General features: G+C 38.5%; 2 protein-coding genes across 2 annotated transcripts; both read left to right on the forward strand.

The window, feature by feature from the left end:
* The first annotated feature begins 208 nt into the window (after window positions 1–208).
* On the forward strand, window positions 209–4,252 carry LOC122982222 (haptoglobin-like). The gene is made up of 4 exons (XM_044351381.1): window positions 209–309; window positions 733–794; window positions 2,541–2,815; window positions 3,623–4,252. Exons 1-4 carry the CDS (start codon window positions 287–289, stop codon window positions 4,109–4,111), a joined length of 849 nt encoding a protein of 282 aa, XP_044207316.1. The 5' UTR covers window positions 209–286; the 3' UTR covers window positions 4,112–4,252.
* Window positions 4,253–10,898: 6,646 nt separating this feature from the next.
* On the forward strand, window positions 10,899–14,475 carry LOC122988477 (haptoglobin-like). Its single transcript, XM_044360807.1, has 4 exons — window positions 10,899–11,082; window positions 11,506–11,567; window positions 12,896–13,170; window positions 13,648–14,475. Exons 1-4 carry the CDS (start codon window positions 11,060–11,062, stop codon window positions 14,197–14,199), a joined length of 912 nt encoding a protein of 303 aa, XP_044216742.1. The 5' UTR covers window positions 10,899–11,059; the 3' UTR covers window positions 14,200–14,475.
* Window positions 14,476–14,697: the final 222 nt, after the last annotated feature.

Raw genomic sequence — 14,697 nt, forward strand, 5'->3', positions numbered from 1 at the left:
CAAACTGAACTATATTCTCTTTATCACACTGTACAAGAGAACTATATTGTAGGTGCTTCACATTTTAATCATTGATAAATGTTAATTTTCCTGAATTCAGACTGTGGCAGAGTCTCCCAACTGATGAAAGCGAGATTTCGCAATTTTTCTTTTGAGATTACATGAATCAACATTTCTGTGCCAAGCAGAAATTTCCAGGTTAACGGCTCCCAGCAGGTATAAAGCCTCCCAGCCTCAACTGACAGAGCACACTCAAGAGGAGAGCTCATAGCTATCACTGCAAAAGATGAATACTCACAACAAAATGTGGTAAGTTAAAATCTTCTTTTGTCGGTTTGTTGTCGAATTTCTCTGAATTCACCTGAATATACAGTATCTTCTTCTTCAGAAGTTGTAAAATGTACTTTGGAGAATAAAATCCCAAACTGAGCCTCAGTAGTACTACCAGAAAAGGTTCCAATCTATGAATTTGAACATATTTTTAAAATTCTTATTTCTTCTATCTTTTAAAAACCTACTTAGGTTGAATTTTCCAGTAAGTATCCAGTAATGTTTTGTGAGCTGGTAAATCAAATGCTTAAATATGCTAATTCTGAAATGAAGTAACTAATTTGTTTAATTTGACACTTTTAATTATTAAATTGCCCCTTCCCCCTTTTTTTACCTCAATTGATCCAGAAGAACAGAGACATTTAATGTTTGTTCACTATGCGATTCTGTTGTTCTTCGAAGGTTTTCTCTGGCTGTACTCTTTACAGCATGGGCCTGTCTGGCAGACGTGGCACACACTGAAGGTAGGATGAAACGCTCAGAGAGACACACCAACACAAACACAAACATGCCTCAGCTGAGGAACATGGTGCCTTGATTTCAAAATTAATGTGTAGTTCTTACATCAACATTGCAAATATATGATAAATAAATACAGTAGGATATTTGTTGGTACTATTGGACCATGAATGTCTTTACAAAATTTCATGACAACCCATGTAATCTTTGTTAAGATATTTCTGTCTGGAGCAAAGTGGTGGCCGACATTACAGAGATTGCCATCCCTAGCTAGCTTGGCTAAAAATGTGAGCAGTCAACCATCAGTCTTCATAAGTGTCTACATGACTTACTCTGAGATATAACAGTTTATTGTGGCAGTACCAAAACATGCCCTACACACACTCTGAGGATATATTTAAAGTCAAAATATAACTCCAAATTGGGCCACAATGACTGATCTAGAGATCCAAACAGCAGTCCTTTACTTCAGGGCACGTTCAAGTGGATCCAAGCGACCTGTGCAACCTCCAGTTCTCTGAAGCTTCTGTTTTACACTAATACCTCCTTGACAGCTGCTGTTCAGATAGATAACTCCTGCATGAAATGACACGGGCTGTCCTGCGGGATCTGAGGGTTGGGCTATTACTGTTCATTTTAGATATCCCTCATTTGGCTGTAAAGCTACAGTATCTGACAGGGAAATTGCCTGTTTGCCTGCTTATTTTATATCTATCCTTAAAAAATAACAATAAAGAGAGCGATCTGAGTCCACCGAAATATCCGACTAAACTGACTCGAATGTTGAAAAATAATTTGCTGATAAGGGAATGGCAGTTATTTTCGATAAAAAGATGATGATGATGAAGATAATGAGATGAAGAAAACATTCAATGTAGCACAACAACCTATTGTATTTTCTACTCCTACAGTTTCTGTAATGCATCAGACTAATTAGTCATCCATTCATTTAATTGTGTTTGTAAGCTATTGTCTGTTGAACACAACACTGAAAGTCATTCCTGGTAAATAAATGCTGTTTGGATGCAGAATTACAATAGATTAATGATCATGAACATTAGAGATTAGAGCCATCCATGTAAGGATGTCGGTTTTCATGATTATCTCGGCCACATAAAAGACACACGGATCAAAGCGCAGAGAGTAGATGGATCCTCCTCTTCACTCAATGTTAAGTAAATCAGGAGCTGCTGTTTCTGGAGGGAACCCTCACAGCATGAAAGCATAGCATTCAGATGACAAAGCTCCGTTTAACAGTAGATCTCTGTGAGTGATAACAGTATGCTTTAATGTCTGCAGTGCACATTCTACAATGTGATAATCCTGTTGTCAATGAGATCATATTTTATTAAATATGTTTAAGCTCCTCCAGAGGGAAAATGACAAGAGCAAAATTGCTGTCAACAATGTTTTATACTCAGAGATAAACAGCTCAAACTGGTGAAGTGTTCTTAATATATAGTCTCTAAACAGGAATCTTGGAAAATAGAAAAAGTTTTATTCATTCAGGAAGTCCCATTGAGATTAAGAGTGAATTTGAGAACGAATTAATGGTTTTATCAATCATTTGGGAACTTTAGACATCAATCCTCCAGGAAAGCAGCTTGTTGAACAAAATATGGCATTAAAATCCTTATAACCTACATTCTAGGTTATACGAGAACAGTATTCATGTAATGTAAAACTTGTAATATCAGAAAATCCTTCAAATACAAGAAAGTAAATAAGATATGTCCGTGTTTATTTCCCAGCCTCAAGCATCCGTTCCAAGCGACTGGTTGGGGGGTCCCTGGCACCTCGTGTCCCCTGGCAGGCCATGGTCTACCTGAGTGACAGCTTCATGGACGGAGGCTACGCAGGCGGTGCTCTCATCTCTGACCGCTGGGTTTTGACGGCTGGCAGGAACCTTTTTGTCAGGAAGACCCGACAGGACACCCATGGAACATCTCCCATCATTCCTAAGGTGTACCTGGGGATCTTAGAAAAATCAGAAGCTGGTCCCCTCACAGAGGTTGCAGTAGAGAAGGTGAGCAAAGAAAAACATTTAATGGAGGTTAAAGATTAAACTTTGTCTCTTTAACCATGTTAGAGCTACTGTACCAGCAGTCGTCATTCAAATGCATCTTATGCATTCATGAACTATATAAAAAAATTAAAATTTTACATGAAGGCAGAATTTCAGTCTCTACAGATGTCTAATAAGCAGTAATAGATAGCAGGAAATATGTATAGTGTAATGCACAGACATGTAGATTTTCTTTTTTCACTTTGTTTTTTTTTTCTATTTTCATTTTATAGATTTTTTTTATGGCTGCAGCATTATAACAAATGAAAAAATATATAGTATATATACACATATATACAGTATGTGTCTTGTCACACTCATTTCCATTTTCCACTTATTACAAATTGTCTGTTTGATGTAACAGCACAGACATGAAACCATGGCTTTTTTGAATATTTCGCTAAATAAAAGTGTGATATGAGAAATGGAAGCAACACTGTCTAATGAAAACCAAAATGTAATTTCTTTTAGGAACAGAGTAAAGTAGTCTTGATTTAAATAATTTTAAAAATAAATGACATTTATTGGTAGGAGGATTTTCTCAAAAAAAAAAAAGAGTATTCATTTAATGTAGTTGTTCTCAACCTGGGGCTCGGACCCCAGGTTGCACCCTTGGCTTTGTCTACTCATAGACAAAGCTTAGAGATACATGTTTTTTAGTGGAGGACATTTTACTGTGGTACTATTACAGTTAAATTAAAAAGCAGAGCCAGATTAAAAACCAAAACCCTAAATCAGACTTTTCTCTCGTGAATTCCCCTCCTGCAGGTTGTTCTTCATCCAGCTTTCCAGAACCATTCTGACTGGGACAACGACTTGGCTCTGCTGAAGCTGAAGGAGCCTGTGGTTATGAGTGACAAAGTGTCCTCAATCTCCCTGCCAAAGGAAAATCAGCAACTGGCCCAGGTGGGGTCCATCGCTGGCTGGGGCTGGGGGATCCACCTCACCTTAGCTACATCACTCAAACACGCAGTGCTCCCCGTGGTCAGTTCCTGTAAATCAGAATATCAGGGTGACTCGCTCAAACCAGATGTGGACGATAACATGTTCTGCACTGGACCAGGTCAATACAGTGAAAATGTATGTTTTGGTGATTCAGGCAGTGCTCTGACTATGAGCGATCCTGACACTCAGGATAAGTACGCAGCAGGGATCCTGTCTTATGATAAGGCCTGCTCAAGGGACAGGTATGGAGTCTATATGAAGATTTCCTCATATCTGCCCTGGATACAGAGCGTCATCAAGGGAGATGACTGATGACTAAGATGTTCACATGGCAGCAGTAGAGAAATCATAACAATAAATAAATATATTGCAATGTAACCACTCCTGTCTTGTCACTGAAATATTGTGAATGACATGTGGAAATTCTGGTAAATAAATCCATTACTTGCAATACATCTTGTTTGGGATCTTGTTTGTTTGGACATACCAATTTCAAGGTAAACCACACAATGTTTCACTGTTAAACACGTAAAGATAATCTCCAGAAGTATTGTAGTATGTATGTATGTATATGCTTCTGTGGTCTTCCCTCAAAAAAAAGTTTAATTACCTTTATAAAATCCTTAAAATTACATCTCGTCCTTCTCTCTTATCAAAAAATCCAGAATCTATGAATATGCAAATATTGTTGCTTTCAAAAGTTGAACTGCTAGACACAAGATGTCTCCTACTTCACTGAAAAGTCCATTCTCAGTGTATGTGTGCTGGAGGCTTCAGGTTTCCACATCATTTGTGTAAGTTGTATACTGGACCACAATTGGGTCCAAACTAGTTGTGATATTACAAATCATGCTCGTAGGCAAGCCCTTTAAATTCTGATTTTCAGTGAGTATAGAGAAACTTTCCTCCTTCAGCAGATGAATGTGAAAACAGCCTTCTAGTGTCAAAGTCTGCACATACTTCATTCTGCACAGTGAAGCTTAAACATCCAAGTGAAGTAACAACAAGGAAAACACAAAACAATATTTGTGGTTGCATGCAGGTGTTTTCCCCCACCAACACAAGCAGGACTTCAAAGATATTTTCGTCTGACAGGTGTGTCCACTCTGCCATAAATCATGAACTATCTCAACAACAAATGCTTTTGATTGTGAGATTGAAGTTTTAAAGCCTCTGGAAATTTGGCTTGAAATAGTAAAAATGCATATATGATATCAAAGTTAAGTGTCCCATTAAGCATCAATAAAAATCTGAGTGAAAATAAACATTCATATCTATTAGAAAACTTAGTTCAAAAACAGGTCATTTGGCTGCTCAAACCATTTGTCAGGATTGTGGGGGCATAATCAGATCAGGCTTGATTGACAGCTCTGTGCTCAAATAACACTTTATTTTCTATTCAAGCACTAAAATGTTTTGCTGCCATGAAATAAACTATCAAATCTGTCAAATGGACCCTATTTGATTAGAAAGCTTTACTAAGCGACTAACTAGCAAACTAGGGTAGACCACCCAAATCTGTGTTCCCCTGTTGGTGCAGGGTTTTCCTTTATCCACAAGAAAGACCATTCATTGTGCCCCTGCAGTTTCTACTGTGGTCTAAATAACATAACAGTTAAAAACAAATATCCTTCTCCTCTGATTAATTCTGCTTTTGAACCACTCCAGGGAGCCACCATCTTCTCCAAACTCAACCTCAGAAGCGCCTACCACCAGGTCTGAATTAAGGAAGGAGATGAATGGAAAACTGTCTTCATCTTGCCTTATCTTCTTCCAGAACATGGAAGAACACATCCAGCATGTGAGGCAAGTTCTCCAAAGACTAGTTGAGAGCAAACTGTTTGCCATAACTGAAAAATGTGAATTCCATGTCAAGTCTGTTGAGTTTCTGGGATACATCATTGACAGCGGGCAGATGAGGACAGATCCTGGAAAGATTCAGGCAGTGGCAGATTGGCCCATACCCACATCCCTGAAACAACTCCAGTGGTTACTGGGCTTTGCTAACTTTTACAGAAGGATCATCAGAGACTATAGCTCTGCGGCCGTGCCTCTGAGCCAACTCACCTCTTCAGCTACTCCCTTTCCTGGACCCCTGAGGCAGATGCTGCCTTCATCGAGCTAAAGTGACGCTTTACATCATCACCTGTCTTGGTCCGGCCAGACCCTTCATGTCAGTTCATCATGAAGGTTGATGCTTCAGATACAGGGGTTGACGCTGTTCTTTCCCAGCACTTAGCTTCTGACCAGAAACTCCACCCCTGTGCTTTCTTCTCCCAGTGATTGTCCCCCTCTGAGCAGAACTAAGATGTTTGAAACAGGGAACTGCTTGCAGTCAAGTTCGCTCTGGAGGAATGTAGACACTGGCTGGAGAGAGCAAAACACCCACTTATCGTTTGGGTGGATCACAAGAACCTGGCCTACATCCAGACCGTCAAATGACGGGGATGAGATCATGTGTGTGTGGAAGTGAAGAGACAAAAGGAAATGGCGGCTAGGCAGAAGAAATTTGAAATCGGCCTGAGTCTAAAATGAAACCTTTTGTGCCTAGAAGCACGCAGGGTCCAATCTGAGTGAAAACCACTATGGTTAGTAGAAAACTCATTCAAAGGTTGGATCAAAAGAAAACAAATGGTTCACAGTAAAAGTCCTACAAAGCATAAGTCAAAAACATAAGTGTTTGCATCTAATAATACACAATTTCATAGCTAACTCTGCCCAGACATCAGCCTTATTTGAGGATTGCTCTAGTAAGCAATAAGATATGTGTTTATCCATCCCTTTTCACTGAACTGCGTCAAGTGAGTCCAGTGGTGTGACGGAGTTGGGGGTCCTGTTGTCCTTAGCTCATCAGCTGGTCGGGATCCGTCTCCGTCTGAGTCCATGCTTGTAGCGGGGAGGAAGATCAGAGGTTATATGTTGAGAGGGACTTGGTTGCCTTTGTTTCTTAAAACACCTGCATGACTTGCAATAAAATTAAGCAGTTATAAGCTAGTAATTAGTTGAGTACTGAACAAATTGAGTCAATCTTACACTAAATTGTGGCCAAATGGTAAGGTAAGAAAAACAAAGGGTCCTTTGTTCTTTGTTGTGGTCAGTGGTATCTCTACCATCTTTGCAGGAGCGCAGCACAGAGAGACGATTTGAATGTGTCCATGGTTTTTATTGATAATATGATGTCATAAGTCATAGGCCACAATGACAAATGGTGACTGTGGCTGAGGGTCTATGGGTGGAGTTCAGGTATAAGTGTGAAACCTGAAGGATCATGGGAGGCTGAGTTCAGTTCAGTCTAGACCAAAGTGATGACTCACACAACTGACCAACATTTCCCTCCAGAGCTATAAAAAGCTGTTATTGAGCCATTGTGACGGCCGCACTTGCAGCCACACAGTGGCTTTGAAGTTTGTATCCCAGCTGGCACTCACACTTTGGTCTCTTTTACATTTGTAGTTCATTTTCTCCTCAGTTAGCTAATTTAATTACATTTCACATTACATACAAATAAATAACAACACACTGGATTTTGTTTCATACTCATTTTATTTTACAGTTTGGCAGTACATTAGTTTCTATTTGTAGCGCGCACATTTGGTTAACTCTTGTACAGTCATTAGTTTAAGTTGTTCTAATTTTCATTTTTTTGAGTTACCAGTGTTGGGGTGCTGCTCCTGGAGGACATCTGGCCAGGTCTGGGCAAAGGATGTGCACCAGGACATGGAATGGTTAAATACAGGAAGTGGCCAATTGGGTCATACCAAGTCCTGCCACCTCATAGGGAGGAACTGTTTATTTCAAGTTTAGTCGTATTGTTTGTTTCTCTTTATTGAATGTTTAGTTGGGTATTTTTGGTTTAGTTGATTTAGTTGAGTTAACCTGTGTTGGGGGGAATTCTGTTGTTTATTGCTTAGTTGGTAGTGTTTGTCATTTGTCAGTTACCCCTCTTGTGTTATGGTCTGATCAGCCAGTGTATATTTTCCCCTTTGTGTTCATTTTGGAAGGTCTGTTAGCAGGGTTAAGTTCACTTTAGTTGAGCTCTGTTTATTTGACCTCTTTTATGGGCCCTGAACTTTATTTACATATTTTGTCATTTGTACCTTTTTTTTGCATTTTTTGGGTAAAATAAAAACCCTCTTTTTTGAAACCACCTGAGTCTCCTTTGTCTACCAGCTCGGTCCCTTACAGCCATAATAATGAAATATATCAAACCATTTTCTTACTATGTTCTAAAAATACGTATACACAATCTGTGTAATCTGTAAATAGGGACAGTACTATTTTGGCTCTGTACTCCAGCACAGTGGATTAATAATGAAACGATGACTATGAGGTTAAAGTGCTGACTTTCAGAGAAGAGAATTGCTTCCCTTCTACAGTATGTTTGATCCATTTAAGAGTGCACTTGCCTCAGGTCAGTGAATGCTGTAAAGCTTTAGTAACTCTGCCACCATGAAATGACTTCATTTGAAATCAGTGTTTGATTTTCAGGATTTTCATATCCAATTATATGCTTAAACTCAGGAAATCATTTCTCCAGGCTCTTGAAAGCCCACATTAAATCCTCTTGCAAAATTACTCTAACTTTTAAGTCAGAGAAATCTGAAATCTATCTAGTCAGGCTTGTTAAATACTGACTGCATGGTCCAGCAAATGAAGATTTTTGCTTTTGTACATTTTCTGCATCAGTGTTCCTGAGTATACTACGTGTGTGTGTATGAGAATTAGTTTGATTTGTTCACTAGAAAGATATAAATCTTCCCTTTAATGTGACTGTAGTCTTTGTATTTTCACCTGTTAGATCGTTTGCTTATTTATTAATTTTGGCATGAGTTGACTATTTAGATCACTAAGAACAATTTTGACCATGCTCACTTTCTACCTGGACTGTAGTGGCTAGAAACTTGTAGTGAGAAAGGTCAGATTAATCTGACCTGCTCTTGCCAAATGCTAAAATACAATCTCCACTTTGATCATTAGATGAAAAAAGTGACTATATTAGGGCTGCAAATAATGATTATTCATGATGATGTAATCTGCGTTTTATTTTCTCGATTAATTGATTAATTGTTTAGTCTATTAAATGTTAAAAATAGTAAAAAAAAAATGACATTCATAACTTCACAGAGCCCAACGGTCTAAAATGTTAAGATATTCAATTTACAGTCATATGATGAAGAAAAGCAGAAAATTGTCACATTTGAAAAGCTGGATCTGTCAAATGTTTGGCATTTTTGCTTGAAAACTGAAACAATTGATTGATTATCAAAATAGTTGCCAATTTATTTTCTGTCGATCTAATAATCAATTAATTGACTAATAGTGGCAGCTCTATTTTATATTCCATTGTCTTGAAAACAACATAAAAGGCTCCTGCTGCTCTTTCCACTGTGTCTAAAACTGTCCACATTGCAGTCTCCCAGATAATATTGTAGACATATAATAAATACTGTATTAATAATATAGCCATAGGTGCCATGAAAATAAAAGGCTGCATTTACTCCATACCCACTGCGACACATAACATAAACATCATATGGAGAGAGTGGAGAAAGCCTACAATAAATAAAACCCACCTTTCTAAATATGTTTGAAGATTTGAACACTAACTCAGTGAAATAGTTTAATCACCAAAAATTGTTTTTATGATTTTAGTACCTTATTCCCAACACTGTAGCTTGTGCATGTCTTATGTAAGGCAACTGTTGATATTGCACCACTGTGTTTGACTTCAGATCATGGCAGCTCTTAAAATAAATATATATCTTTGTAGGCTTGTAAATATCCACAGTAGTAATGCTGGACTTTCCACCCTGCAGTAGCAAAGCACAGATTTGCCTCACTGCTGTCACTGTTAACTAGTTACATCAAGTTTCATCAAGAATTTGATGAAATGTTGTAGGGTGTTGTACCCCTGCAGAAAAATCTAATGTAGCGATATGTGTGTTATTTTTTGTGATAACAAATTAAACAGTACAAGCTGTTGCAATATCATTAGTTTTTCATCCACAGGAGATAAAAGTGTTCACCTCAGTCAGATTTTGTTTACTTTTTGTAAACTATGATGCAAACGGTACAAGCTGTTAGTGAGTGCCTTGATTTGCAAAATTTTAAAAAACACTGACTTGTGAAATAGTTTAACTTTGCAATAGTTAACAACAACTTAAAATAAAGTTAAAAGATATAGCTGAATAGAGAAATACTCAACTCATATGAATGAAAATAACATTTTTTACACCACATAACAGACAGAAAAAAACTCTTAAAGGACGGGTTCACAATTTTTCAAGTGTGTATTCAGGTGCCCAATTTAACATTGACATAGGTTTTTCTTGCCATAATCTGTTCATACTGACCTGAAGATCCTTTCATAACACACTTTCAATGTGAATGACAGGGGCCAAAATCCACACACCTCCTTCTGTGCAAAAATATAATTTATCTGAAGCCAATATGAAGCTTCAGCCATCCAAATTAGTCAAATCAAGTAGACATCTTTCAACATTGCAGTCTTTTTAGTGCTAATGTCCCTCTTTTTGTTACTATACTTCCACCGCAGCTCAACAGGGAAACACTGTCTGAGGAAACACAAAGAGAGAATTTCATGCTAAAAAAAATGTGGCAGATATCCACTTGATATGACTAACTCCGACTTCTGAAGCCTCATTTAAGATTCAGATAAACTTTTTAATGTATTTTTGCACAAAATGACTGTGTGGACACACTGTGGAATATGGCCCCCATCATTTACACTAAAAGGACATTTGATGAGGATCTTTTAATAGCCTGTATGAACAGGAAGAATGATTACAGGGAGGAAAACCTCTTTCTGTGTTCATATGGACACCTGCCTGTTGTTTTAAGACAGTCTTGAACAATTGTGAGTCTGTCCTTTGTTGATTGGTTGCTATGGTGTCTGTTAAATATTCAGCATTTTGTTTTGACATTACTCTAATACTACTCTTAATTTTGACAAACTGAACTATATTCTCTTTTTCACACTATACAAGAGAACTATATTGTATTGTATTGCTTCACATTTTAATCATTGATAAATGTTCATTTTCCTGAATTCAGACTGTGGCAGAGTCTCCCAACTGATGAAAGCGAGATTTCGCAATTTTTCTTTTGAGATTACATGAATCAACATTTCTGTGCCAAGCAGAAATTTCCAGGTTAACGGCTCCCAGCAGGTATAAAGCCTCCCAGCCTCAACTGACAGAGCACACTCAAGAGGAGAGATCATAGCTATCACTGCAGAAGATGAATACTCACAACAAAATGTGGTAATTTAAAATCTTCTTTTGTCGGTTTGTTGTCGAATTTCTCTGAATTCACCTGAATATACAGTATCTTCTTCTTCAGAAGTTGTAAAATGTACTTTGGAGAATAAAATCCCAAACTGAGCCTCAGTAGTACTACCAGAAAATGTTCCAATCTATGAATTTGAACATATTTTTAAAATTCTTATTTCTTCTATCTTTTAAAAACCTACTTAGGTTGAATTTTCCAGTAAGTATCCAGTAATGTTTTGTGAGCTGGTAAATCAAATGCTTAAATATGCTAATTCTGAAATGAAGTAACTAATTTGTTTAATTGGACACTTTTAATTATGAAATTGCCCCTTCCCCCTTTTTTTACCTCAATTGATCCAGAAGTTCAGAGACATTTAATGTTTGTTCACTATGCGATTCTGTTGTTTTTCGAAGGTTTTCTCTGGCTGTACTCTTTACAGCATGGGCCTGTCTGGCAGACGTGGCACACACTGAAGGTAGGATGAAATGCTCAGAGAGACACACCAACACAAACACAAACATGCCTCAGCTGAGGAACATGGTGCCTTGATTTCAAGTAGTTCTTACATCAACGTTGCAAATATATGATAAATAAGTACAGTAGGGTATTTGTTGGTACTGTTGGACCATGAATGTCTTTACAAAATTTCATGACAACCCATGTAATCTTTGTTAAGATATTTCTGTCTGGAGCAAAGTGGTGGCCGACATTACAGAGATTGCCATCCCTAGCTTGCTTGGCTAAAAATGTGAGCAGTCAACCATCAGTCTTCATAAGTGTCTACATGACTTACTCTGAGATATAACAGTTTATTGTGGCAGTACCAAAACATGCCCTACACACTCTGAGGATATATTTAAAGTCAAAATATGACTCCAAATTAGGCCACAATGACTGATCTAGAGATCCAAACAGCAGTCCTTTACTTCAGGGCACGTTCAAGTGGATCCAAGCGACCTGTGCAACCTCCAGTTCTCTGAAGTTTCTGTTTTACACTAATACCTCCTTGACAGCTGCTGTTCAGATAGATAACTCCTGCATGAAATGACACGGGCTGTCCTGTGGGATCTGAGGGTTGGGCTATTACTGTTCATTTTAGATATCCCTCATTTGGCTGTAAAGCTACAGTATCTGACAGGGAAATTGCCTATTTGCCTGCTTATTTTATATCTATCCTTAAAAAATAACAATAAAGAGAGCGATCTGAGTCCACCGAAATATCCGACTAAACTGACTCGAATGTTGAAAAATAATTTGCTGATAAGGGAATGGCAGTTATTTTCAGTGAAAAGATGATGATGATGAAGATAATGAGATGAAGAAAACATTCAATGTAGCACAACAACTGATTGTATTTTCTACTCCTACAGTTTCTGTAATGCATCAGACTAATTAGTCATCCATTCATTTAATTGTGTTTGTAAGCTATTGTCTGTTGAACACAACACTGAAAGTCATTCCTGGTAAATAAATGCTGTTTGGACGCAGAATTACAACAGATTAATGATCATGAACATTAGAGATTAGAGCCATCCATGTAAGGATGTCGATATCACTTCGAAGAGAAAATCACTTGAAGCAGTTTTCATGATTATCTCGGCCACATAAAAGACACACGGATCAAAGCGCAGAGAGTAGATGGATCCTCCTCTTCACTCAATGTTAAGTAAATCAGGAGCTGCTGTTTCTGGAGGGAACCCTCATAGCATGAAAGCATAGCATTCAGATGACAAAGCTCCGTTTAACAGCAGATCTCTTCAAATACAAGAAAGTAAACAAGATATGTCCGTGTTTATTTCCCAGCCTCAAGCGTCCGTTCCAAGCGACTGGTTGGGGGGACCCTGGCACCTCGTGTCCCCTGGCAGGCCATGATCTACCTGAGTGAGAGCATCCTGGACGGAGGCTACGCAGGCGGTGCTCTCATCTCTGACCGCTGGGTTTTGACGGCTGGCAGGAACCTTTTTGTCAGGAAGACCCGACAGGACACCCAGGGAAAATCTCCCATCATTCCTAAGGTGTACCTGGGGATCTTAGGAAAACCAGAAGCTGGTCCCCTCACAGAGGTTGCAGTAGAGAAGGTGAGCAAAGAAAAACATTTAATGGAGGTTAGATTAAACTTTGTCTCTTTAACCATGTTAGAGCTACTGTACCAGCGGTCGTCATTCAAATGCATTTTATGCATTCATGAACTATACAAAAAATTAAAATTTTACGTGAAGGCCGGATTTCAGTCTCTACAGATGTCTAATAAGCAGTAATAGATAGCAGGAAATATGTATAGTGTAATGCACAGACATGTAGATTTTCTTTTTTCACTTTGTTTTTTTTCTATTTTCTTTTTATAGATTTGTTTTATGGCTGCGGCATTGTAGCAAATGAAAATACTCAAAGACAAAGCTTGGAGATACATGTTTTTTTAGTGGACAGCGACAAGATACAGAGTATCTTAAGATACTACTGTGGTACTATTACAGTTAAATTAAAAAGCAGAGCCAGATTAAAAACCAAAACCCTAAATCAGACTTCCTTTTCTCTCGTGAATTCCCCTCCTGCAGGTTGTTCTTCATCCAGCTTTCCAGAACCATTCTGACTGGGACAACGACTTGGCTCTGCTGAAGCTGAAGGAGCCTGTGGTTATGAGTGACAAAGTGACCCCAATCCCCCTGCCAAAGGAAAATCAGCAACTGGCCCAGGAGGGGTCCATCGCTGGCTGGGGCTGGGGGTACTACTTCACCTTTGCTACATCACTCAAACACCTAGTGCTCCCCGTGGTCAGTTCCTGTAACTCAGCATATCAGGGTGACCCGCTCAAACCAGATGTGGACGACAACATGTTCTGCACCAAAGCAACTCGATACGGTGAAAATGTTTGTTTCGGTGATTCAGGAAGTGCTCTGGCTATGAGCGATCCTAAAAGTGGGGATGTATACGCAGCAGGGATCCTGTCTTATGATAAATCCTGCACGAGTGGCGACTTCGGAGTCTATATGAAGATTTCCTCATATTTGCCCTGGCTACACAGCATCATCAGGGGAGATACAGAGGAATCATTTGCTCTGCGCGCTACTGCTATGACTAAGATGCTCACATGGCAGCCACGGCAATAGAGAAATCATAACAATATATAAAGTCAGTGATTATTTTTGAATGTTTGCAATGTAACCACTGTTGTCTTGTCACTGAAATATTGTGAATGACATGTGGAAATTCTGGTAAATAAATCCAACCACACAATGTTTCACTGTTAAACACATAAAGATACTCTCCAGACGTATTGTAATATGTATATGAATACCCTGCTTCTGTGGTCTTCCCTCAAAAAAAAGTTTAATTAGCTTTATAAAATCCTTAAAATTACATCTCCTCCTTCTCTCTCATCAAAAAATCCAGAATCTATGAATATGCAAATATTGTTGCTTTCAAGACACAAGATGTCTCCTACTTCACTGAAAAGTCCATTCTCAGTGTATGTGTGCTAGAGGCTTCAGGTTTCCACATTATTTGTGTAAGTTGCATACTGGACCACAATTGGGTCCAAACTAGTTGTGATATTACAAATCATGCTTGTAGGCCGGCCCTTTAAACTCTGATTTTCAGTGAGCACA

Source organism: Thunnus albacares, chromosome 1 (genome assembly GCF_914725855.1).
Source record: "Thunnus albacares chromosome 1, fThuAlb1.1, whole genome shotgun sequence".
Lineage (NCBI taxonomy): Eukaryota > Metazoa > Chordata > Actinopteri > Scombriformes > Scombridae > Thunnus > Thunnus albacares.